Consider the following 27,498-nt stretch of genomic DNA (forward strand, 5'->3'; position numbering starts at 1 on the left):
GAAAAGCAAAAAGCGCTTGGTGGATATGAAAATACGAAACAAAATTATACATTTTCCGAATTCATTCGAGTCCTGAAATGTTTCACCCCCACCAAAATAGGATGAAAATCCCCACTCTTGCAGAATCGAAAGGACATCTGATGAACACATCATTCATCCAAATAAATCTTCGGGGAAAACTTAACGAAGGTTCATTTTCCTCAGCCGACATGAAGGACGATCTGAACGCTTGCTGGCCTCATTCGTGTTTGCATTGCTAGGGGAAAATCGGGAAACTCGTACCGAACAAAAACGGGGCGAAAAACGGATACGAGAGTAATTAACTATCAAAGACACAAACCAAATTCCTAACGTAAGAGGGATGATTTTCGAAAACATTTAACGCATTGTGTTTCCTTGTTCGCTGTGTTTTGTTGTTACTTCACCGAAGTTAGACAAGAACGAACAAACGAGGAATTATGATAAAAGAGGGTCCTTTTGTATTGTTCCCTTTCGATTCTTTACAAAAAGGGATCTTTTTGAAATAAACTAAGGGTTCCCGCGTTTGTTTGGTGAAACAAAGATAAAGGGAGAGAAGAAATGTATAAAACAGTAAGTAAGAATGAAACAACAACAAAAGCACGTGTTTGTGTGCGTGTTCGAAAATAGAGAGCAAGGAATAAAGAGCATTAGTCACCCTTGCGAGAGGACTCGCCTTTTTCCCGATTTTCCCGACAGTCAAGGCTGACGAGCGTGTTACTTTTCCTTTGCTTCGTTCTCGGTTGTGTGCTCTCTCATCTGTCAAAAGATGATGGTGGTGGTAGTAGCGGTGAATGACGAAAGCAGGTGACAAAAGGATACAGCGAGACTCTGTGTGTGTGTGTGTGTACATCCCGAAAGGCGAAGGCTGCTGCGACGCTAAACAAGCGATGCTCCGAGAGAGAGAAGATTAGTTCGAGCTGGATGTTTCATAATATTGGGTCGGTTGCGCTCGGTCACCGGACAGTAGGGCATCCTTTCGCATCTTTTCGCAGCATTAAAGCCCCCCGTGCGTTCTGGGTGTGCTTGTGTACGTGTGTGAGTGTGTACTAAGGTGTGTAAAATTATCAAGCAAAAAAAACATTAAAAATGTTCAAACAACAAATCATTCAAAAGAATTCAGTAAACCACCGCAAAATGCCAATTAATGTGCTAAGTGTATGAAAATAAAGATACTACGAAAGTGTTTGTGATTTTTCACGAAGAAAAAACCGGAACAAAGATTTTCCGAATTTTCCTTTCCCATCCTCCATTGTATTTTGTGCCAAAGCAAACTTAGTGCGGCTTCTTAAAATAACGGAAAACAATCAAAGTATCCATTGTGCTGCTTCCATGACTACGATTGAAAACATTGCACGGGAAATTACGGAGAATCGGCCCATGCATTGGATCCCGAACGGTGGCCACCTTCGAGCCCGGGAAGCGACGAACTTTCGTGTGTAGGCGTGTCCAGGGTTCCGGTTCTCCGGGTCAATCTGAAAGGTCGGCAACCGAAAACGTTCCGGGTTTCCGGGGGTAGTTAAGGGTTGCGGGTTCCACGTTTCGAGGAAAAAATAGAGCCTTTTCCACGGTCAGTGCTGACCGAACACCTATCCAGTTCGATGAACCGGAAAGCGCACAAATTGAACCAATGAGACCCAATGTTTGGACGGTTTGACGAATGAAACCATCACTAGCAGACGGACGGTTGGCCTGATTTGTGCTAGTCGTACGCTGGTCAGCTACGGAATTTAGTTTATCATTCCGGAAGTGTCCGTTTGTTTGGGTACAGCGGATTGTCGTCCTTGCCCGGAAAGGCAGGCGAAAGGGAGTGGCTTTACCACTTGGAAAGCCCCACGGGCGAAGAATGCTGATTGCGGAATAACGGGCACAAGGAAAAAAAGGACTGACGGATTTGGCAAAAAGGACACTCAACGAATGCGAAAGATAAACGAGCTAATGCACCACCATTGAATACTGCGTGACGTCTGGCACTGGTCGTGGGGGAGAAAGCTACTTAAAGTAGCCGCACGGTGTACGGTGAAGCAGCCGAAAGAGGTTCGTATTTATTACATTCTTTAAATACCACTCCACCCCCTTTAAATAGCTTTCCACGCGCCCAACTCTTCACCTCTTCGGAAAAGGGGGATACCACCCTGTGTTTCAACCCACCCTCTGCTCCATGTTTCGTTCGCCCGTTTAAGGAGGTCATGAATTATTTATATCGCAACATTACCGTGGCTACACGGTGGGAAGTTATCCTTTTTCTCCCCCACCCCCACCCCTATCCTCCTGCTCCACCCATCTGCACCATCTGCCACGTGTATTCTACAGGGAGGATCCAGTGAGAATATAGCTTCCGTTTTTATTATGGAGCCTTTGTTGCCCGTTGGCGTCCCTATTTTAGGGTGTGTCCAGTGGATACACAGCAGTGGAGAGAACAAAAAGCGATTCCTTTCCCTGCTATAATCTAAACGCTCCACCGTACCGTGGGTGATTTTTGGTGTTGGGTGTGTTTTAAAAAAGAAAACCCCACTATGGGGAGACACAAAAGAGGCGAAAGCTTCCGCACTCTGTGGTGGTACTGTACGTGTTTATATAGCAGTGTCTCACCGCTTGGCGATTTATTCTTACAGCTCCGTAGGGCAAATAAGGCGAGAACAAAGCAAAGAAAAAAAGTAAGGGAATAAAGCAACAACAACGCACAAGGGAAAGTGAAAGTTCGGCAAATGGTTTGCCAAACACATTCACACACGCGCGTACACCGATGGCCGATCGAATCTCGTGACCGAAAGGTGCCGACATTTGCGGTAGAATTTAATACCGTGTCACGCCCTAAATTGAAATTCTACCATCTAGCGAGCCCGTCCGGAATCAACTTATGGGTAGTTGCAGCGGTGTGTACAGAACCTTAGAGTCCATTTACACTTCCGCCCGGCGGGAAAACGGAGCGGCGGCTGGGGACGATAAGGGAAGGTTTGAGCAAATACGGAAGTGAGGCGTCGCGAATTTTTTGGTTCTAGGCCAAACAGCTAGCGAGGCAGTGGCAGGATGGAAAGAAATCTGTACGAGACGACGACAGATGGGACATTGATATTGAGATTTGCGGAAATTTTATTGACTGATTTTTTTTCGCCGCCCGGTTTTGTTTGCCGTCGAAGGTGTTCTGATATCTGTAGGAATTCGTTTTTTTTTTGGTGGAAACACGTCGCCACGTTTTTTTTATTCGCTCCACCCTTGTCGACGTCTGTGTTTTTCGTGTGTTACGACGACTTGGTCTGTTTCTTTGGGCAATTCTTCAAAAGCTTGTACCATGGAGATGTGTACTCCCCGTTGCCTGGGGTGACGCTTGCGGTGACTTGGAATGAAAATTCTTCTTGTGTACCATGACGGATGACGGTGGTGATAAAAGCTCTGGACGTGACTGTCGAATGTTTTAGCTGCTTGCGGGCAGGAGCTTCTTTCATTTTCTGTCTCTGTGTGTGTGTAAATGTGTACATTCGCGGATGCTTTGATATTTGATTTTGGTACTTTGATTTTGTTTTCTTCCTTTACCGTACTTAGTATGATTCCGTACGGCAGATGCACGTGGTGGCACTCGTTTCAATTTTCCGAGAAACAGGCGTTCCACCTGGATTGGCACCTTTTTCGCTTGTGGAGCTTCTTTCAGTAGGCATTTTACTTGCATCACTTCGCACCCCCGGACCTGCTTCTTCCAGTACTCCTCTTCCTAACTTCGACAAAGCAAACAGAGGCCAGGAAATGGATATACCGTACCGGCATTCGGGATAGCGCTTAAGTCTCTTTGAAGCGTGGAGCTTTGCAGATCGATCGCTACGGGTACGGTAAATCAATATACATGGAAATAAATAAATTCGATTTATGGTTGGAATAAATTTTCAATGAATTGCAAAATGAAGTCTGCTGAAACGGGCTTGTTTATGACTGGAAGGCGCTAGCTACGGCAAGGACGCTCTGGGACATCCAATACGGCGATCCAATACGATACGAAACGGTTTCATGGTGGCGGTTGAAGCGGTAGACGTATGTGTGAGAGAGAGTACATTACAATGAGTTTTGACACCAACGGTGGAAAACAGCTTTGGGCCCGAGGTGTATCACCTGATCGGTTTTCATCGTGCCGGCAATGTGTACAATGACAGCACACCGCAAACAACATGGTGATATTTACATTTGCCATTGTACGGTGACTTTATGCATGGAACGTGCCGCAGCCATTGTAGGCGGTGCGCTGGGAGAGCTTAATATTAAATTTATAGCATCAAAGAACACGAAATCGGACTGGTATACTTATTTGACAGGCAGTTCACGCTAGGTGTTGGAGATTGCTGAATAAAACATGATGCTGTTTGGTGTTTCCAGCTGTAGCTTTTAGGTGTTGTGCAATATGCAACATTTGAAATTAACTAACCTGTTTATCGCAAATAGCCAAACAATTTTGGTATCCTAATATGTTGACACATATGTTGTTTTGGGGCGGCCCGGTGATGTATGTGATAAACGGCGCCCGTCCACACGGCAGGACCGGGTTCAAATCCCATCCGGATTGTCCCTCCGTAGCATTGACTGACTAGCCTGCTACGTGGTAAAATAAGTCTTGATACGGCCAGGCCGTTCTAACCGAGCAAAAAAAAAAAAAATATGTTGACAGATGCTTAAAAAATTACTGTCAAAATATTACAAGCTTCCAAATCAGTTTTAAATTTAAAAATCTTGGAGAAATTTAAAGTTATTGTACTGCTAGTTTTTAGTTGATGTTTAGGTATTTTACCTATAAAAATTGCTTTAGACTGGTGGCACTGCTCAGTCGTAAAGGTTTTTTTTCAAAATTTTGTATGGGATTTGACGGATAAAATCTTACGACGATTTTGACTGCTGACAAATCCCATACAAAATTTTGAAAAAAAGTCGTATACGACTGAGCACTGCTCAAATTCCATACAAAATTTGAGCACTGTCACCAGCTTTACTCATTTATTTTATACTTACATTGTTAGTAAAGAAAAAGTTAGTAGTTTGACAGATCTCGTTAGTCTGCCAAATTTTAAAATGACAGCTGTCAATATGTTTCTCAAGGTGGCAGAAAAGTGAATTGGGTCGAATTAATCTATTCGATATTTCTGTATTGTGAAACTAATTTGTATATAGTATTACAAGTATACTATTTACATGTACTTAATTTAACGTTATATAACGGTATTTTATTTTCCACCTTCGATTACGAAGACTCACCCATTCATGTTCCAGGAATACTAGAGCATACTTCATTAACCGATTACTGTCCAGTTTATACACGTTCTCCCAATTAGCAGCATCACTTTCGTACATTCTCAGCCTCGAAGTATCCGATTAACACATGTTCCATCGAACATTTACCGCACCGATTACGTACCGGAGAAGGGATTGGTAACGGCTACTCTTATCTAATTTGTCACCGAATAGTGTCACCGATGGTACACGTGACACCGGCAGGGATAAAACTACCTAAGGACGCAAAAGATTACTACGAGCAATTTGTTTAAATATCTTTATCGCGTCGTAACGATCTGCTTTTGCTCGATGTCGGACAACATACAGACACCTCTTGAGTTGGCTCCAGTTTCACTGCTGGACCACTTTGACGCTTCTCGGAAACCTGCTGGACTCGAAACCTTTTTCTCGGCTACAGCGTAGAACAGGACGCGTGGTGAGTGCTAAAAAGTTGGCCTTTCTAAACGCATAGCACAGGCACTGTCACACGTCGTGTCCGGGTCGTCCTGGAGTCGGGTTGAAATTGGTGCCGATAGCATCGTGGGGTTTTTCGGCTACGTAGGTACCTGAGTACGGGTGAGGTGCGATAAGTCAGATGTTATCCGACGGGAAAGGTATCTTCATTACAAGCCGGCGAACCAGTACACATAGCCAAAATAAGGATTAGAGCGAGTGAGAGAAGCGGACAGTTAGAAATTGTTTTCGAGAAGCGCAACAAGGACCCTGACCGAAGCTGGCAGTTGATCTAGGGAAGGTGTGGGATCGAGGTATTGCTGTTATGGACGCTACCTTACCATACCGAGGAATCGACAAACCCGGGAATGAAAGCAGAATGAGCAAAACACACGAGAAGGGCCAGTAAAAATTAATTACTTTTTCAATGGGCACCACCAAACATTGGACTTTCCGGACGCTTGGTGTACCGACCCCTGTCAGAACACCTGTTTCAAAGGATGTAATATGTATTTTTACCTTTCTTTCATCTTCCTTTTTTTCGATTCCTTCTGATCTGCAGAACTTTTGTTTCAATGTAAATGGTCCGATCCTTTGGCCTTGTATAGGGGGTTACTCGTGTAGATGCTGTCCGTCCTTGGATATGGTTGGCTCATTAAAGACAATTAACTCCAATGAAAGGAGCGCTGTTGCATTTTCTTTGGTAAGGAAGTTAGGTTTTGTTGTTCTTCAATTTTTATATTCTTTGCTATACTTTCATAATCTTAAAGGATATCTCGTCGGTCGAAAATCTCGGCCATGCATGGGCGGGTTTTAAGACCACATACATCTATCCGAATGACATTCAATGTTTTGTTTTCTTGATCCGCAATCTGGGTCCTGGTGGGAAATGTGCTTCGTTTCTGCCCTGTCCAGGTAAAGCAAAAGACCCGCGATTTCCCATGGGTGAGAAGCATTGTGCAACTGGCAATCTGCAGATGTGTCTAATAGAAATGGAATGAACCGATTTTATTTTTGCTTTTCGTAGGCCAGCAACATAAACGTTCCTCTAGGTGCTCATCGATTGCTGTACCATTTATTATCTAGGGGTTCAAAAATTGAACCACGGTTAAAATTTTGCTACAAAGCTTCAAGCTATCCATGTTTCTAGTGGGTTAGTCTTTTCTGGGCTCTGGCCAGGTCGGAAATCACCCTCTGCAGGGGTCCGCAATTTGTAATTAAAGTTCATCAATTTTTCGAGTTTTCTCATCGCTCGGGAACTTATTTCCTGAGTAGGTGTTAGGACTTTTCCGGTCTTCTCGAATGTAGAATTTTTTCGCAGAGGGTTTTTTTTATTGGAATAGACATCGAATAGTCTCAACTTCCTCAATATGCAGCGCTATCGTGAAGCTGATGTCGATGATTCATTAATTATTTATTCCTCTGAGTGCCTTCCGTTGCGTCATTTTGTTATTTTTTTGTCTCTAACTCTCTTCGTAGTCTACAGACTTGGAGGAAGATGATCCTATTGAAGGTAATTTTCCAGCTCTAACATACCACTGAGTTAGGGGATCTAACCCGCAACTGGGATGTTAGGAATGGCAGTAGCGTATCTCCTGCTTTCCTTTCCACTTGAGTGGTAGAGAAAGTGAAAATAAAGATAATACATTTTATATTTATACACAACGTCCTTAATGTTGGATATAATCTGCCAGCGAACAGTGGCGCGGCTGGCCATACCACAACAGCTGCAGTGGAAACCATCGTTGAGTATCGTTGTTTGGCTGTAGTGCCGGTAGCGGAAAGTTTCATCCCTCTTGCTTTATGTCGGCTGAACCGTACAGGAGTACGTTCCTTTGAAATGGGAGAAAACGACCGGTACGATACGGAGGGCGGCTCAGACAATTACGATAATTATGATCGTCAGTGCAATCACCAGTCGTAAATAATGGCTATATTTATGGACCAGAAGTGAACGCATAAATCGTTCGCACGATGAAAGCAATAGATTTACTTGCGTCCTTGATATAACGCAAAGGCTATATCGCGTTCATTGAGCTGGGAGATCGTTTCCTTTATTTTATTTTTTAGCTTGATTATTACACTTCAAACGAACATTTGCAGCACAATGTCGTTGTGCTTATAAGGGATGGTTGGAAAGCTTGCGAGATAGAAAGATGTATAGTTGGTTATGGTAAAAATATAACAGCCTACATCACAAAGGATCTTCTCAGTAGCTCTGATGCGTTATGAGGATTTTTTGCCGAGCACGGTGGCATAAAGGTGGCAATGAATTTGTGCGCATTTATTTTTTCAAACTGAAATTGTTCTATTTGGGAACGGTTCTAATCTTTATACACATCTATGCTTTTTTTTTGAAAATAATGCCTAGCTACTGGTAGATTGGGAGTGATTCGAAACAAACGAGTCATGTTTCGAAAATGGCTCACAAAAATTAGAAACACCTACCAGGTACAACCGTGGTACGCAGTGGAACAGTACATAAACATAATGGCAAGCCCGTAATAGGAAGCTAAAAATAAGAACGCAGCATTTGAAACGGAGGCGAAGCATGGACGGTGCTATTCCAGGAATTGTTGAATCCTGTCGGAGCCCTCAACAGGCCTTTTGTTTCCGTGAAGAATGCCATTTCTGTGTGTTGAAAAATGATGAAATCATAAAGCTCTTTGTTTCGTTTTTTTGGGAGGTCCGTGTGCATGTGTGTTTGCTGGAAGCTGTTTTTAAGGTTGGATAAATGTTACCTTCGGATGCGATACGTTTGATGAGATTTATAAATGAGCTCCATGGGAACGCTTTGAACTTGGGTTATGTTTAGTTTACATCTCGAGCGTCGGGGATGGTGAAAAACATAAAAATATGAAATATGATTTGTGCTACATTAAGGTTATTAGTAAGATTTGAAACCTTTATGAAATTGTTTGCAAATAATTCGGTTTATAAGTGTTGTATTATATATTTGATTTGTCTGTATATTTACTCTTTTTTGCACTTTGTACGGATTACATTTATTAATTTTTACTCTATGTCATTTCTTTTATATTTATTATTGTTCATGTTCCTTTATTTTTTAATAATACTCCTTTTATAAAAATACATATTTTTCCTCAATCTGTGTATTTTGAGTAATGCTTTTAACTTAATCTTTATTATATATAATGTCTGGAATGAAATGAATTTTAATTTGTTTAGGAAAACTATGAGACGAGTTGTTTTTACGTGTATTTTAATTTTTTTAAATTTACTTTAATATGAAAAATGCATCCATACATGATACTAGCAAAATAACATTAGAAAACTTCTTTACAAATTGTATAACATGTTTGTTTGCTCTTGCATTTTTGCTTTGTTACCATGAATTGTGTCGTTTCAACAGTTTGTAGCAATGTCAAATTTACCTTCCGCGTTTTAATCTCTTCGTTGCAATCCGTAAAGTAAATAAAGATTATTATTTTCTTGTCAACCGTAAACAGTGTAGTTGATGAACATTTTAATTACTAAATTTTATTGGCCAGAAAATTAGCCCTCCACTGGATGAATTTCGGTACATTCCAGTTGACGGTTAGGGCGATATTTGTTTACACAGCTTCCGGGAACGATGTTCTGTAATGCGTTCGGGGTTTTTTGTTGAATGTTGGGCAATGTTTGACATTAGCACAAAGCCATCGCCCTTAACATCGGGATGTGGTACGCCTTGTCAAACTATTCAAAACATTCCAGATAAATAAAGGAATAAATGTTCGACGAAAGGGGTGAACCGGAGAGGTCTTATCGTACCTTTCTTTTTTCCACTTCTGTTCCCGATTTCTGCACATCCGTTCGCTGTGCGGTTCTTCACGGTGATGACAGCTGTTCGTTGAAGCATAAAATTGAATCCAATCACTGCGTAATCCATGCTCGTCGTCACCGCCAGAAAGCCGCAAGGATCGATGATGGAAGCCACTTGAAATTATTCATGATAATCATGGGAGAGAAAAATCACGTTCGATTCCAAGGTGAGCCGATGACGGTGCAAACATGTAGGACCGTTTGTATGAGGGGAATTTTTTTTAAAGGACCTTCTTCATTGCATTTCCGTAGCATTGAAGAGCTTTCGTAGGACTAGGATAGAATGTTATGGAAAAGCCGAAAATCACTCACACACGTACAACAAGGATGCTTTATTGAGGTTCTATTCAACACTCGTCTTACTCATCCTTTTGGTGTGTTGACGAGCAAAAGGAAAAAGCATTGTTAGGCCTAGGTTAAGCATGGAGACGATGAATAAAATTTGGTTTGTGGTAAAGGACGGTAGAATGCATGATGTAACCGCGCAAGCGGGTTGGTTACCCGTTTTTGCTTTGGTTAACCTGGAATCGTCCAGTTCGGAGGTCCTTTTGCGCCGTTCAAAAAAAACGTGATCGAGGAGTTGGGTTCTTCGAGCTAGCGGATCATTTCGTTTTGTAAAAGTTTAAAACGAAAAAAAAGGCAAAAGAGCTTTACTCGCTTCCATTCTTGGAATCTTACACGGATATTTTCCAGTGAGTATCCAAGCCCCAAGGATGATGAAGCTAGTTCTGGTGGCGTTGACATGGTACGAATCTTAAAAGATTTTTATTGAGCCTTATCCTGAGCAACAAAAAAAACGGACTCGGAACAGCGGAGGGAATGAACAGCTGGCCCTTGTAAGGAACCTTTCTGCCTTCACGTTACCGTTCATACGGTGGAATAATGGGACCGAAAAAAGATTTCCACTTTTGAGGTGATTAATTCCCAAATCCCCTCAAAATCTCCATTGAGCTCACCGTTGGGACGGTTCCGGATCGATTCGTAGCCGTGTGAGACCGATTACTTGTTCTTGTTCTTCCCTTGCTCGTTATCCTGAAGTTGCAACACGAACTGGGAAGGTCACCGATGAGATGGCAGGAATGTGATGAAGAGAAGCCGAACCAACATGCTTCTGCAATATGTTCAATCGATTACATGTTCAGTTTATTGAATTTTTTTCTGGTAGTGGACGAGACATGGACGAAGGGTCCGTTGTTGCTGGTGTCCAAAAATAAACAGTAAAGGTCTTTCATCGAAACTATTTGGGTCTGATCTGGATGGATGGTAGCTGGATTGCTAGAATCATATGAATAGAGCCAAGTTATACAACTGTTTCGTTCAATAATGCAGTTTTGAAGCAAGAGTCAAGCTACGAGGAACTATTTTGTCCGTAACAGATTCCAAATGCATACAAAGAAGTTGTGTACTGTATAGAGTTTGTCTATCACAAAAGTGTTGTAAATTGCAGGATTTTATGAAATTCATTGAATGGAAAGATTTGTCTTCCGAACGTCCAACAACGGGATCACACAGGATAGTGAACTCTATGACATATCCTTCACGAATTAGTTGCTAGTTCGTACACCAAACATGGATCCCTTTGTATCATTCTCCATCAAACTGACAACAAAGGACAAAATTGCATTTAAATTGTGTGTTTTTTGTCGTTGCTCGGTATGTTCGTTCCTCTTTCTCCAACGCAACCAATTCCATGACGGCAAATAAAAACGTGAACATTTTAACATTTATAACAAGCTGTCCAGGGACTAGAATGTCCCGTCAACTTCACCGTCCGTTGGGAAAATGGAACGAAAAACTTGTTTCACCTTTCCGGTCTTACGCCGCACGGCGAAGTGTCAAATGCGGGAGTCAAGTATTTCTTTTTCTGTTACGCCAGCCCCTCCTGGGTTATGGAATTATGAACCAAAACACCAGCAAGAATTGCAATCATATTTCGGCGAAACAATCAAACGGCGAATGTATCCACGCTGGGCAGAAAGTCACAAGAAGGTTCGGAACGCTTTTTGGCTAACGAACTCTATAATTTATGGCATTTCCTATTGCCCCAGAGTGGTCGCGGAGTTGGGAGTTTTTGATGGTTTTGAAATAGCGCTCCAGTACCAGCAAGTGTCAACCATTTATCCCATCGATGCGTTTCTTGATATGACGATCCCTGTGGGTTGTAAGACGATATTGCGCGTGGACGTTCCGAACAAAGTGGACCATGAAGAAGGGAATAGAAAAATGGAGGAAGCATGCTGAAAACAAAAAGAAACAAACCCAACGAAAGCAATTTATCATGAACTGCCAATTTTCCCATTCACGAGAAGGATGAAAATTTCGGTTGGAAAAACTCATCCAGTACCTTCTATTTTGAATGGTGTCCTGTCTCTTTGCAAGAGGTGACACACGATGGGATCTCCCCATTTTCTCTGGATCAACTTTTTATTGTTCATGTTCATTGTTCATGTTCGGTGTTTGTTGCTTGTCCGGGGTTTTCCGCTATGCCCTTTTTGCTGGCGCTGAAGTTAGCGCCGGAATCATGGAATACGTTTCGAAAACTGTCCGTTTCGCCCGAAAACCTCAAAACGACAGTCGTAAATTCGCGTGTTCTACCGCCTCACAAGTACAAGTACGGCTCATCATGCCGGTTGATGATGGCTGGCGGGTTAGTGTTGTGTGTGGAGTAGTCAATTTTCACACACAACACCTACACCCCGTTTTAGCCACAGACAAACTTCCTCTCTGCCAAGTTGCAGAAACCCTCCATGAGTAGCGAAATAAAATAAAACATAAACCTTTTTTCTAGCAATCCGGGACGCCATCAGTAAGATGAACGCTGGGGTACTGGGGAAAACGGAATTCAACGGAAGTTTTCCACCCGTCCTGGTTGTTGATTTTGGTTCTTCCGGTTTTGGAAGGTCCGCAGGGTGCAGAATTTACCCGCTGGCAGCCAGCCGACAGTCGAACGTAAATTGCACCGAAGCACAAAGCAGTAGCTAATTGCATTATCGAGTTTGGTATAGTGGGTTGGTCCATTGGAGAAGGAATGGGAAGGGATGGAAGAAGGAAAGGGAAGTACGTCTGAAGGGTGCGCGTGCTTTGGTGATGGGTTGCGAATTGTTCATTTTTCACATCCCTTTAGTACCGATAGGACGTACCACTGTACGGTTCTTCATCTTTGGCTGGTAGAATTTTCACGCCCGACAAACGACGTCCCTTAGCCTGGTGCCACACGGTGGAAAACGGTCGTCCGCGCGTTTCGTGAGCAAATAAACATAAATTAAATTTTCCCTCCTGCGAGTCATCACTCGGTGGGAGAAGTTTACGCGGGTTAGAGTTTTCCGGTAGATAGATGGTAACTTCTTCAATGCTTTCGAGCGTTTAGGGGAAAATTCTCATCGTCCTATTTGTTATCGGTATTCGGTGGCGACCCTATCACCGCTATTGTACAGACAATCGTTTAGTGTTGTCCAATCAGGTCGATTTTAAAGCTGATGATTGAGTCGGCAAGCTGGCTTGTTGGGAACCGTCAAGCACTGCCAGTGTGCCTGGTGTGTGTGTCGACGATGTCAGTCGGTTGTGAAAAATTGGACGCAAAATTCGCGCTCGGTACTCCAATCACGTGCCACCGTACGGTTCTGGGTGTATACAGTACGTCACGCGTTCAAGTGACGTTCGGAGCTTCAAGTACTTCGATCTACTACCGGTTCTTGAAGGTTCCTGGTGTCTGAAGCAAGAAGGACTTAGCATTCCTGTTAGTTCATTCGTCTGAGTGACTATGATACGATACAAAACCATTAGAAAGAAGAGAGAGAGAGAGAGCGAGAGAGAGAGACAGAGAAATAGAGAAAAAGAAAAAACAAAGCATACATGTCAAACACGTCCCGTCCCGACCGTCACAACCGAAGCAACAACGGATGGATACTCCCTCGGTGGTTTTAATCAAACGAACCCCTGCCGGGACGTGGGCCACCCGTCATCGTCTAATGATGCGACCGGGTGAAATCGATGGGACAAGAAGTGCTTTATCGTAGTAGTCCCGGCACGATTCTCGCCCCGTCGATCGATTGACGTACACTCTGCTAACGTCCTTAGGGTGACGAGGTACGTACTTACCCTGCGTGAGGACCTCTCGGGAAGATTGGCAGTTTTTCAAATGCGACTTGAAATAAACCTTTAAAGAAACATGTGTTCGGTGTCTCGCCGATAGCAACTCCCTGCTGACGTATTTTATGGCTGTGTCTCTCAGACGTTGTATCATGGTCACTGGCACTGGGTACTTGCTATTTGTAGGTGTATTCTTACGGTGGAGCTAGTTAGGTGCTTCTTTCCTACCAATTGGACGGGGTAGGTCGTACACTTGTTATTGCCTGAGTCATGTAGCATTTTATTTTAGATGTCACCGTGGGCGTTTCAGTTGTGTACTTATTGCGTTTAAAGTTTGATTGGCGAGTAGATTAATGAGCATGGTTAACATTTTTTTTTTGTTATTTTGCCTTGTAACGTTAAGCCTTGAAGAGAAATACTAGAGATGAGAAATAAATGCAGAAATGCAGCAAAAATTCTTCTCATAAAAATTCAATTTGAACCTGTATGCTTGATATGAAGGAGAATAAATGGTTCTACTAAATTCTAGAAAAATGTTAGCTTTCGTAAAACGATTGTACCACCTTTTTCAATCAATATAGTTAGTAAGATTATTGCTGCTTTAAATGTTTCTTAACGTTGAACAAGCGCCTGTTAGTATGCAATAGTTTTCACATATAATCTGTTTTTGAACATGACCTGGGTGATCCTAGCTGGGTGATCCTTGTAAAAAATGTCGAAACTTTTCTTTTTTTTAGGTTACAAAATAAAAATTTAAATAATTGCAACAGAACATATATTAACGCTGCCCCTCTTAAACTGATAAAAAATCGTCTAATTTCAGTGACAGCTACTGATTGCTAGGTTTTAGATAATGTGTAACAGATTTATCTCTAGTTGTTGTTAAAAATTGTTTAATTTATTCACGGCTCACATATCAATTGGTAGAATGAAAAGCTACACCACTTGAAAGAATGATAATGCAATTGCTACCTTAATAATCGCCCTATAATTGTTTCAATGTAATCTGTAATGTGAACCGTTAGTTACATGGTATTTAATAAAATAAAGTAGGTTATCCAATTTTATTCAAGAGTGATATTGAAATACAAAACCATTCACACTCGACACCCGTTAAGTGTGTTTGTACCCTTTAACGGCAATATACGGGATGGATCAGGTTAATGATGAAAAATCTCTTTGATGCGACATCGAAACGGTTTCCTCCATTTTCATTACCATTGGTGACGGGTAGAATTTTGTGTTTGTTTTGTCCCCCAGTATGTCACAAACCGAATGGTTAAATTTGTTTGCCGTGTTGTACATGGGTGAGTATTTAAATATCTCCTTAGATATCAGGGCTTCGTGTTTGTGCAAGACTATCCATAGTACCTTACTTATTCTTACCTATTATTACTACTTGAAATGGTGTTCTGTTTATAGACGTGGTATAAATGACAAAACGATCCTCCACGTCTGGAATACCTTCCAGATTTAATGAGTGTGATTAAATTGACAGGTTTTTTCCGTCATGGGTTGTCTAACCATTGTAGTGTGGTGTGGTTTTCCCGCACACATTAGCATCCCTGAACGACACAGCTTTTATTAAGGTGAACCACCAAGTAATGGGTGTTGTTTCTTTAAACTTTTCCATCAGTCCTGCTGGTGAACGAAACAGTGGCGATGAGACAGAAGGTGACACCGTGCAAGACACCGTTTGAAGTGTAGCTGTAAGCGAACCAGTGTACACGATTGGTAGGATGTTTTGCAGACTCCCTTCACGGTATAGGACGAACGACATGGCCCATACCCTTTGCTGGGCGGTGTACATGTTCCGGTTGGTTTGCAAAATTTTGTGGTACAGGCGTGCGGAGGAGTAGCGATGTGTACGTACACGATGACAGTGAGTTTCTCCTGTGTACTAGTCAATTGCGAGGGGTTCTCGGTACCGATACGGAAGTACAAATTGAACCTGCTATTAACAGCAAATTTCGTACGCAAATATATGCCAAAGACCGCGTGTACGGCCGGCTGTTCCGTCTCGCTCGTCATCAAGGACGCATCCCTTGTACAGCCGACCACGAAATGGGTCCTGCTCCTGTTGATGGTGTACAGGGTTGTCATTTTTGAAGTATAAAATACATCCCCTAGTAGGTGAAGCTACGGTGGCAGAAGGTGGTGTTTAGTGAGGAGATTTTTTTCTTCCTCTCTCTCTCTCTCTTTCTCTCTCTCTCTCTCTCTCTCTCATCCATGTGTCTTTAATCTTTCGGAGGGTGATGTTGCTAGTAGTTCGCCGCGTTTACTACGGGGTAAGTCTACTGCTGGGTGTGGTGCATTGTTTGTTCAATCGCTTCTCTCTCATTTCCCCGACGGTTGCTTTCATGTGGTAACGTGCACACGCCACGGGTTTTGAATCAGGATTGTTTGTAGAGTTTGAAATTTTACCTTCTGACAGAAAGTGATCGGGCAGCTACATGAAGGTTTGTGCGCCAGGTATGGATAAAGGTTTGCATTTTCCGGAAATGGTAATTCCGAACCCGTGGGGGGGTAAAAGGGATTGGTAAGGTGGCTAATTTAAAACATTTTTCAAACCCAAAACCCATTGCTGTTGGGTGAGCAGGAGGTGATCCCGTCACGGTACTTGAACACTTTGCGAGTCAAGTTTTCCTAGCTGTGCTGTGATGCGTTCGGCGAAGGGATAGCTTCGTCTTGCTATCGCTTTTGCGGTACGCCCGGGTAAATGGTGGCTTGTTTGCATACTTGCCCCGGTGCGGGCCGCAGCAGTGTTCCCGAGCATGCATGCGATCACGTTCGGTTTGTTTTCCGTACGCTTGCTGAACGCACCTGAGCTACGGAACGGCTGCAATAGCCGTCGGAACGTGTTTGTGAGCTTAAACTATGCTGCAGAAGTGACGTGACAACCCGCCGCTATTTGTAGGAAATCTGATCCGCACGGGCTACTACCGATTCTGGACGGAATGAAAGGAACGGTTCGGCACGGGGAGACACTTCGAAAGACTTCGATAGTTGGAGATTCATTAGCAAGTTGTCGGTAACGATTACTCTCAACCGTACTGGGTAGGATGGGTTTTGAATGAAGGGATGGTAGCTGCAAAACTTGCATGTACCGAAGGACTTCTCTTGAAAGGACATGGCCACACTAACAGCGCGATCGTTTGGGCTACGTATCCCGAACCGTTTTTGGGGGTTGGAAAATGGAAAGCAGTGCAAGATGTGAGAGAAAGTAGAAGAAAAAAACTGAAACCATCGCATGCAAACAACAGACAGCAAGTGCACGCGAACTGGTGGTGGAATGGAATCGCATAAATATTCATAAATGCGTCGTGTTGTGTTGCAAGACAAATCGGATTCGCTACGGCGGTTGAACGTGGTTTAATCTTGTACGGTTTGTTTGTTGCGCCACGGACGTGGGTGTTGTTTTCGTCCTTGTTTTCCTGTGTGTTTCATATTGGGGGATGTCTTTTTTTTCTCGATCCACCCCCACACCATCCTCCCATCGTTCATCGCTCTCGTTGTTAGCCATCTTTATATGGCATATCATCTGTCCACGGAGCAACCGTGCTGCGGCATGGTTGTACGCGACCCGATGTTTTTGGTGGGATATTTTGCATTCGATTGTTACCGTTTAGTATTCCGTTTAACGCATGTGGACGGGCGATTCCATAGTGGGTGCGAGCGGTTCCGTTGTATTCAGTTTCGGGGGCCAATTGTCACGGTGCGGTCCGTATGCATGGTGAGCGTGATTCAAAGTTTGTACATATTATTAGGGGTAATTGCATAGAGAGAAAAGTGATACAATAGGTGAAATATGCTGGAAAATCAAATTTGCACAATGGGAAAGATAGCACCAACGTACGGGCGGGTTTTCATTGAGCGAATGGGAACATCAACTTTAAATTGTGGCGTGGTGTTATAAGCTTTAAAACTTTGTGGAAAATTATACTGGAATGTTAATTTCTTCTGGCTTTGGTGATGATGGAGATATATCCAACATTGCTATATTTAAACATTTACATGGCGTAAGCGATATAATCCGATTAGTTAAGGCATGAACGCCTGAAAGTATGCAATTCATTCTCTGGGTGGTATTTTACTTAGCTAATATGACTAACAACGACGAAGCGGTGGTTTTACAAGTGTAAGTGGACCGTGTACTGAAATGAATTGTTCTTAACATCTGTACAATATTTTTAGTATGAATATTTTTGTATGTACATTAGGAAATTTTCGTATTTCTTTGTTTTAGCAATACTTTCACAATCTGAACAATTACCTAGTAAAAGAAGATGGGATTTCAATTGAAATATAATAAATCTTTTGTGTTGAAATGATTTCGCCATTGTTGTTTTTATCATATTACATAAATCTAAACAGAAACTTCTGCTGTATTACTGTACGGATGAATATCGTAACAAAACAATAAAGAATAGCAAGCAATGGGAACTACATAACATGCGAATGAACAAAAAGTGCGATAACAGCATCTAAATTACAAAAAAAATAATGCAATTGCATAAACACATACACACTGCAGCAAAGTATGGTGCGCAATGCACACAATTGTAATAGACAAAACATGGTGTAGGCCTTCTGTGACACCGACTGAATCTGCTGCAGCAACAGCACAAAAGCTGTTGGGACATCTTTCGCACAACAGTGAGTGGTGGTAAAGGAAAAACATAGTAACATGGGGAAGGATACCACTGAGTGTGGGTAAGGAAAACAAAAAAAAAATAGTAACATGCACCAAAATGGCAACCAGAACAAGACCGGGTAGGGGAGGCTCAACAAATGGCCGGGGAATTATTTATGTCCACGGAAATGGTTTGCTACGTTTTGTTGATGGTCGTCGCCGTCGCTTTTGGTATCGGTGAGTGAACTCGCAGCAATGGCGGAAGTATGGCCGGTGTGGTGATATGGACCGGGGACCGACAAAACGAGCTGCACTTTACTTTCTAATGTATCCTCCCAACCCTCGTTTTGGCTTCATCGCGGGCACACGGAGGGTAAGAAAGGGCTGGTAGACCAGAATGGCTCTGATGCATATCCCGGTGACAGTGTGCAATGCGGTAGTTTGTTAAAAATTTTACAGGAAACAATTTTTGCTTCGGCGAATTGTTTGCCGCTCCGGTCGGCAGCTTGTATCCGTCCGGTTATAATGGGTTGATATGTGTATGAGTATCCGTAGATAGTGTTCGCCCGTTTTTTTGGGGTTCACCTTAACACATTTTGCTATGCTTTATCTTATGCTAGATAGAGAGTGAAGGCAAACCTTAAGCGTGAAACAGGATACTGTAACGAAACAAAAAAAAACAGAAAAAGACGTTAGCGTTTCTCCCGCAGGATGTTGAAAATAAAGTCATAAAAATAAATTTCAACTGACCTGCTAACCTAATTATGGGAAAAGTTGGCAGCATCTCGTGCTATTCGGTTTTTGTGTGTATTTTTCCCTTTTTTAGATCATGTGTGTGTGTGTGGGTTTTTTTTCTATTATTTGTTCGCAGTGCTCAAACAATCGTCACAAACATTTTGCAGGTTTCGTTTCCGTCGTTTTTTTTTGGGAAGGTGTGAAGAGCTGCCAAACCCGTTTTCCCGGCACATTTCCGGTGATGCAGCAGGATCTCAGTCCCGCAGGAGATGCAATAAAATTTACGGTCTGATTGTTCACACGTCCAAGGATTTCATCTTCTGCAGAAGAACTTTGGTTTTATGGCACTGCGACGACTCCGGGAACGCTTCTTGTTTCTTTCGACCGGTGCACAGTGCATTGCGCGCGCTGTATTATAGGTCAGCTAATTGGGCGAGCATAGCAAAAGGGACAGCTTAAGCTATTTGTGCTTCATCAAATAATAACTGAGCAGGTCTTTAGGATATCCTCCATTCAAACTGTGACGCGAGAAGACGGCTGTCCGTCAGCTATTGGCAGACGTGCAGAGATACTCCTCTGCAGCAAATTGGTGCAGAAAATATGCAGCTCCAGTATTTGTTTTTATGACTCTATCTATCAGGCACGATCAAGCTGAGTAAGTTGCTGGTTCCACCCTCACAAACGCCACATCCAATTATCCCGCCTAAGGTCGGTAGAGAATAATTATTTGTGAAGTTTGGGGTTTACGCGTCAACACATCTGGAGCTGGAACCGCCAAGCAACGCCAGTTAATCTCCCGGATAAGCTAGACAACGGAAGGGAAAAAGGATGCGAGTCGGCGTGTCACAGCACATTTTGTCACTGGCCACTGATGCGAATGGCGTGCGGTTTGTGTACGGTGCGTGTGAATTGAAGGAACGGAAGGCAAAGTTTCGTGTCGGCAAAGTTATGTTGCTTGAGCGATGATTAACTTCGGTGTGGGTATGTTTATTCCGGTGATTGAATGTGACAAGAAATCGATTGCTTAAGGGGCCAAGATGGTTTGGCTTAACAACATTTCCGTTTTTAAGAAATTTAATACATAGAAGGCAATCATCAGAATGCATAAATTTTGAATTTCATAAATTTATTTTTATTTTGGGCAATATTTTATTTCCAAATTATTATCCAAAAATTATTTCCCAACATAAGTGACAATTTAATAAATATAATATTAAAAATGATCAGTCTTTGATATGATCGAAAGTAGCAGTAATGGAAAGAGATAAAGGGAGCAAAAAAAGAAGGAAGAAAGAAGGTAGCTAAGAAAGAATTTAAATCGAAATTATCTAAAAAAATGCTAAACGAAAGTTAGGAACTCATTAGGTAGCCCAAGTACATTGTTTCTAAATATTATACTAATAGTTTTTTCTTCTAAACCATAATATCTTATCTTCTTGGCGTAACGACCTCTGAGGACATGCCGGTCATTTCTGGATTACGAGACTTATTTTATCACGTAGCTGGATAGTCAGTCCTTGCTACGGAGGGACGGTCCAGATGGGATTTGATCCCCAGAAGATATTTAGTTACAATGTTGTAGTTTCTACAACATTATACAACTCTAAAGGATTTCAAAACTATTCTTTATAAATGATGAATGCTTTTTGGTAGACACGCACAAGATCATATTTATTATCGTGCTATATAATACATTTTTTAAAGGGTTTACATAAGTTTTCAAAAGGATTTTGCATTGATGAGTCCAGATAAGAGTCGAATTTACGGTGCTTTGTGAGAACGAATATTTCACAAAGGGGCTATGGAACGACGTTTGCTAATTTGATTAGCTTACAGTAGTAAAACAATGAACTGGTTGACTGGCCGATAATAACTATCTGTTATTAGATTCATACTTCAATACACAAAAAAAATAATTGAAGCAATGCTGCTCGGCAGCACATGTAAACAAAGTTGCGCCAGCATAAAGCGCCAAATCAATGCTCTTTTCTTTATCGATCGATGTCTCGGAATTCATCCGTTGCTGGCAAGATTGTTGACTGTTTAGCAATCAAACGGCAAAGTGTGGGTAGCAAAACAGAATAATTTCGCCCCGAAGCCATGTTGTTGCTTTGATGGAAGATTTTGATCGCGGGCGTAGATTAGCTCAAAATCACCTCCATTTTATCAACCGTACCGAGCGAGGATGCGGGCAAGTTGACAGAGCTGTGGAAGGTTCGAAATTGTTTAGCGGAGGCTGCTCATTTCATTTGCCATGTTGGTACATGGGTTTCGCGGCACTATGAGCCGTGGAAGAAAATTCGCGCCTTCTTTCACCGTTATGGCCTCCGGGAAGAAATAAGTCGATAGATCGTCACGTGGTAAAAACATTGGCGGGCTGGGTTTTTTGGGCGGCGGTAGTGTCGAGATGGTGGTAGAGATTTTTCACCGAAATTCCAGACGTTTACTTTTTCGCTCGTACCACCGTACCAACAGTACTTTGATGCTGAGTGGTACACTGGTATCTGGTAGCTTACAAAGCAGCGTATCCTGGACTGAGGTAGTTGTCTTCCACCGCACACCGCTAGCGGCCTTATTTGTCCTGAATTAGCAATGTTCAAGCCCGCACGGTACGGATGCGGTGCGCATTATTTCGCACATTTCTCGGTTCCGAATTTGCTTTGAAATGTGAGCCGAAAGTTACCCGCTCTTTCCTTTTTGGGCGAAGTTAACGGTTAGAGGGGATGCATGAAGGTGGGAAAAAATTGATTACACTCCGGGGATTGTTGGGGAATTGTTTGAGAGTGGTAAAGAAACTCCCCGGGGCCATTCCGGTGAGACACAAGTCAACTGGCAAGCTTGGTGGAAAGCAATAAATGTTGTACGGTAGTATACTTGTGTACGCCCAGCGAAGATTCCGAGGCAGGAGTGTAGAAACAAGAGGCCGCTTGTGAGGTACATATGGTGGTGTTGGATTTACACACAGCAGGACAGGTGGGTCGGCTATATCGTATCCGAAAGTAGGACTCCTTCCGGCAATGCGGTACTACAGCCAAGATATCCATAAGACGACAATTTAATGCAAAGAACTCACCCTGAACATGGGTACACGTACTTGGGCCGGCAGGAGAAGATGATGTCTACATGTGTCGTGAAAGACCGCTGGGACTTGCGAATGGTGGTAGGCTCGGTTTAGCAGGTTCTGGGAAGAACAGAACGTTATCAAATTCAATTTAGCCCATTGAATCGTTTATTAAAGTAAGCTTCCTGTAGGCACCCGTAGGTTGAACGCATTTCCACCTTCCCGGCAGGCATGGCGACGGGTGTGTCATGCTTTCAAAAGTTTCCATTCTGTCCTACCGATTCATTTTCAGCTTTACTTTCTGAAGCTGAGTCGACTTTCAAGACTTTCGTTCAGGAAAGGGAACCTTGAAGAAGTGTGTGATATGTGCCTTCTTTTGCTTGAAACCGGAAGTGGTCCGAACCATATTTTCCCTACATGTACCTCGTACATGCATGCATGTGTGTGTTTGAAAATAAATGCCATCCATTTTGGAAAGTCAAGTATGAGCGTATGCATGTTTGGGAGCTCATTCCATCCTTTGCAGCAGGGCAAACAGACGTAGCTCAGAATCTTTGCAGGATTTGAACGTGGAAGAGGCACGCTTGCCTGCCGATTGTCGCTTGCCATTGAAATTGCTTAAACTTTATCATCCTCCACTTTAAGCTGTCAGATGAAGTAAATAACGGAATTATTGGAAAAGTTGTCTTGCGGAGTGGGAGATCATTCGGATTCGGTACGTGTTGGTGCCATTAGACTGTTTTGGAATCGCTTCTTTCCTCGGTGGAACGCTGAAGATCCAGTAAAGTCAGTAATGTCTGTACGATGGAATGCGATTTCGTGAAGGATTTTCGTGGAAAAATCACTCAACAAAAAAAAACCCAAGCAGGGAATGAGAAGTTGCCTGAAGTTTTAGCACTTGACTCATCGAAATGTTCCACCAAGTATAACACTCGAGAAAAGAAAAGAAACTGCGAGGAATGAGCGGATGGTTTTAAAATAAGAAGGAGGCAAAAGTTAATCGTTGCCAGAACTCGCAGCAAAATTTAGATCCAACTTTCGACTCCGAAATGAATCCTCGAAAACACTAATCCATCCAGTATCTGGCAGCATGTGGTGCAGCACCTTGAACGCAGCCGTTTTGGCTGAAAAGCGATTCGGCGGATCCTACTCAAAGTTCACTCAAGAGAGAGAAAAAAAAACAGATAACAACGATGGACGACTCATGACATGGGATGGAAAATTCGATTTCATCTTAGCTTTTCACACCGGCCAGCTTATCGTGTTGTTGATGTTGCAGAGGGAACCATATCGCGTTAACGATAACGACTTCAGTCGTTCACCACCGAATTCTCGTTCGCCGTTACTGGGCCTTGGACGGTAAAAGCTTCGTTGCCATTTTTTTTTTGCGCTACGATACTTGTCACTTCAACAGCCATAGGTGTAATTTGATTTCTAACACTCGAAAGGTCCCGGTGCAAATTGCGTTAGAAGTGTGCGTATCTTGGTGTTGCAGTTTTTTTTTCTAATATCGTGTCAGCGTGTGCGAATGGATTGCGTGTTGAATAAATAATTTCCACATGCGCAGCATTTATTGGCAAGATGGTTAGGCAAGTGTGTGGAAATGTATTTCGAGATGGGAAAAGCAAACTTTTATAGAAACCGTGTTTAATTTCATTCGTTTGTAAAGTTTAATTTAATTTGTACGTTGGGCTTTTATTTATATCACACATTTCGAAAGTTTGCTGGATTGTGTTTTGTGTTCAATTCGTCTGGAAGTATGCAACGTTTAGTTTACAAAGTAACGTACTACTTATAGCTTTTATAGCTGAGAAATAATTTTCATTCCGTTGTGAATTGGTTCACCATCTTATGTTTAACGGTTCAGGAGAGTAGGCCCGTGATTAAATTTATGTTTACCAATAAATGCAATAAATTGATTTTTAGAGAACGAAACTAATTGCGTACTGTTGTACTTTCATTTATTTACAGATCATTCATAATCCCCCTAAAACCGCATAGTTCTTCAAAATGACGCTCATCATATCTTGGATCTTTATTCTTGGACTAATCGTTCCGGATCTATCATCTAGTCTTCTGCATTGCCCACACCGCTGTCACTGTGATGATGAAAAATTGGACGTAAATTGTGAAGAGGGCCATCTAGATGTGTTGCCGATTGCGCTCAATCCGTCCATCCAGCGTTTGGTGATAAAGAACAACAAGATCCGCATAATCGATTCATCGATACAATTCTACTCAGAGCTAACGTTGCTTGATCTTAGCTTCAATTATTTGTTCAATATTCCGGATCGCACGTTTGGACATCAGCGCAAGTTACAGCAGTTGCATCTGAACCACAACAAGATCAGCACTATCTCTAACCGCACGTTTGTGGGATTGGGTGAGTTGTTGGTATTGAATCTGCGCGGTAATCTGATCGATCAGATCGATGCACTTACGTTCACACCGTTGGCAAAGTTGGAAGAGTTAAACCTTGGCCAGAACCGGATCGCTAGCGTTGGATTGTCTGTGAGCTCGTTTGTGGGTATTGGGGATTTGAAGATTCTCCTGCTGGATGATAATTTGCTGAGTGTGATACCATCGGCAGATACATTCAAGCCCGTAGATAAGCTGGCCGAGTTGTACATTGGTACTAATTCGTTGATCACCGTTGAAGATGGTGCGTTCAAGGTACTATCGGAGCTGACACTATTGGATCTGCGGAGTAGCTTGCTACCAAATGTATCGGAAGGTACTTTCGAAGGGATTGAAAATCTAAAATCACTCAATCTGGCCGATAATCGATTCGTGCATGTACCATCATCCGCACTCGCGGTACTTCGGCGTCTAGAGGAGCTAGCGATCGGACAGAACCACTTCGAAGCAGTTCCGGCTCATGCATTCCGTGGGCTTCCCAACCTAAAACGTTTCGAGTTGAAAGGATCCCTATACTTGCGGCGCATCGAACGAGCAGCGTTCCAGACAAACACCAACCTGGAATCGATAGTGATTGAATCGAACAAAGCACTGACCGTGTTGGAGGAGTCAACATTTGCTGGATTGCTCTATCTGAAACATTTAAGTCTCCGTAATAATGGACTAGAGCGACTGGACGAAGGTATGCTGTCGTGGAACAGTCTTCGTACAGTCGACATTTCCGATAATCCAATCAACTGCGATTGCTACTACTCGAAACTACTGCAGCGACTGCAATCGGCGGCCCGCGTCAGCTACAATGCAACCGGCTGTCCTCACCATCTGCCGGATCAGTGGGAGTGCGAGTATATGCTTGAAAAGAACAAGAATCTAATCTCGGTTGTGGTACCGCTGGTGGCGATCGTCACTGCAATTGCGCTGGCTTTCTACCGCTTCCGGGGACTGTTGCGGGAGTACGTGAAGAATGGTTGCAAGAGCAAGGCAGCAGCAAGTACAACTCCGGCCGGTCCGGCAGGTTTACCTGTTCTTCCTCCGATAGGGCGTTCGGAGCTGTCAACGGTGGTGGACTACGAGAAAACACTCACCGATGATGACTATGTCATCCGATCAAGTAACCTCTATCATGGTGGCGTTGGACAGCCGATTCTTAATGGATATTCATTGTATCTGCAGCAGAACCCTAGCGTTTACTACAACAAGCCACTACCGATTACGGAATTATAGTATTGAAGGTTGGAGGAATGCGACGCTAGCGTGTAAGTTGGTTCTCGCTACCTGTATCACTCTCTCCTCTCTCTCCTATTGGAAGGAAATTCAACTTTCATTTTAAAAGTTATTGCATTTATGAATAATTTATTTAAGAACATACCATCTTTCGTAAAGTGGATTAAGAATAACTGTAAAACCATTAAACGTCGATAAGCGTTACATACGAAAACATTCCAAATGATCATTCCCTTCGATCTATCGATAGTCTTTAAGTTGATTGTGATGTTTTGTGCTGGAAAATCATGTACAGTTTTGCTGTATAATATGGCTTGAAGTCCACTTTCTAGGTGGATGTATATTTCTTAAAAAAAAAAAACAAATCAGATGTATGATATTACGTACAGTGTGTTGTGTTATGGTGACGTGTACTCTAATTTTAAAGATGATCAATTTTTCCAACGCAAAGGTCTTGCCTTGACTGCATATGATGAGAGGGCCATCAGTACTTTGAGACTAATTAGATGAATGTTAGTATTGAAGAGGTACTAGAATAAGCAATACTTTCCTATCACTAAGCTCTCTGCGGATAATGGACAGTGGTTCCACGTAGTGTATACTTACCTTCACGAAATGGAAGACTACCATTCTTCCCCTCTTACAAACATGAAAAACAACAGCAATAATAAAGATGAAAAATATGAAAAAAGATAAACTATAATAGCTCTACGAATCTAGCAATGAGTGTTAAACGAAATGCAACGTCCCTTATTACTACTGCACTATCATTAACGCCTCCTTCAGTACTTAATATTCCTAGCGTCGACTCAAACAAAAACATAAACCACATACAACATTAGAATAAAAAAAAAACAATATCAACGAATCATGCAAACTTTCCAACTATAGGGCACTGTTTTTCTCTCTAAGCTCCGAATTTCAATTTAATCAAAGTTAATTGCTTTTTGCCTGCAAAAGGCACACGCAGAAAGAGGGAAAACAATTGAAATCCTCCACACGGAGGGTACGGATGTAGTTTTATTTTCCCTTCTTAACTCGTATCGCTTTCACTCACCAGTGCTGGCAGAAACAGTGACGATGCACGGTAAATACGTCCGATACGATGTGCGCACCCGTTTCTGGCACGGTCAGGCTACCTTTTTACGCGGTAATTGTAATTATAATGTGTTGAAGTGTAACGAGAGCAGCGTAGAACAAAAAAAGAAATAATAATCAAAAGGTAAAAGCACTGCAAACACGTCTCGTCGCAGAGCGTTATGTAGATAAAGTGGTAGAATTTAATCCCTTTCGCGCTAATCCAAAGACGCACGCCAACCATTCCAGCACGGGGAATGTGTGGAGGCGTAAAAAACTGTTCCTCCCCTTGCTGATGGGATGGAAATTGAAAGGATGAAGCCAGAGAGCAGCAACTAACCACAATGCTTTGCCATATTTTTTTTCTCCTGCCACAACCCACAGCAAGGGAACTAGGAATGTGGAAAAGTTCCACATTTGCCATGATTATCCGTTTGTTCCTTTTGTTTTTTCGTTTAGTTTTTCTCCGGGTATGTATTGGCTCGTGTAGCTTTCGGTATGTGTTTTGTTCGTAACAGACGTTCCTGTGTTTTAACTGCTCCAGAATGGAGGGAGAAATGGCTTACCTTTTTGCTGGCCAGGTCCTGTTCTGTGGGAGATTTTTTTTATTTGGGGCGAAACTTTTGCAAACCGTGCGGTTACGGATGCGTGTCGGGTTGGTGCCTTGGTACAGGTGGTCGGTTTTGGTCTGCACAAATTCCAGCTAGGCGGGAAG

At 42.6% G+C, this 27,498-nt stretch overlaps 1 protein-coding gene across 1 annotated transcript; it reads left to right on the forward strand.

Annotated features, from left to right (window-relative positions):
• The first annotated feature begins 674 nt into the window (after positions 1-674).
• Positions 675-27,498, forward strand: LOC125770911 (insulin-like growth factor-binding protein complex acid labile subunit). Its single transcript, XM_049440980.1, has 2 exons — positions 675-2,055; positions 24,036-27,498. Exon 2 carries the CDS (start codon positions 24,075-24,077, stop codon positions 25,704-25,706), a length of 1,632 nt encoding a protein of 543 aa, XP_049296937.1. The 5' UTR covers positions 675-2,055; positions 24,036-24,074; the 3' UTR covers positions 25,707-27,498.

The sequence above is a fragment of the Anopheles funestus genome, chromosome 3RL (genome assembly GCF_943734845.2).
Source record: "Anopheles funestus chromosome 3RL, idAnoFuneDA-416_04, whole genome shotgun sequence".
Lineage (NCBI taxonomy): Eukaryota > Metazoa > Arthropoda > Insecta > Diptera > Culicidae > Anopheles > Anopheles funestus.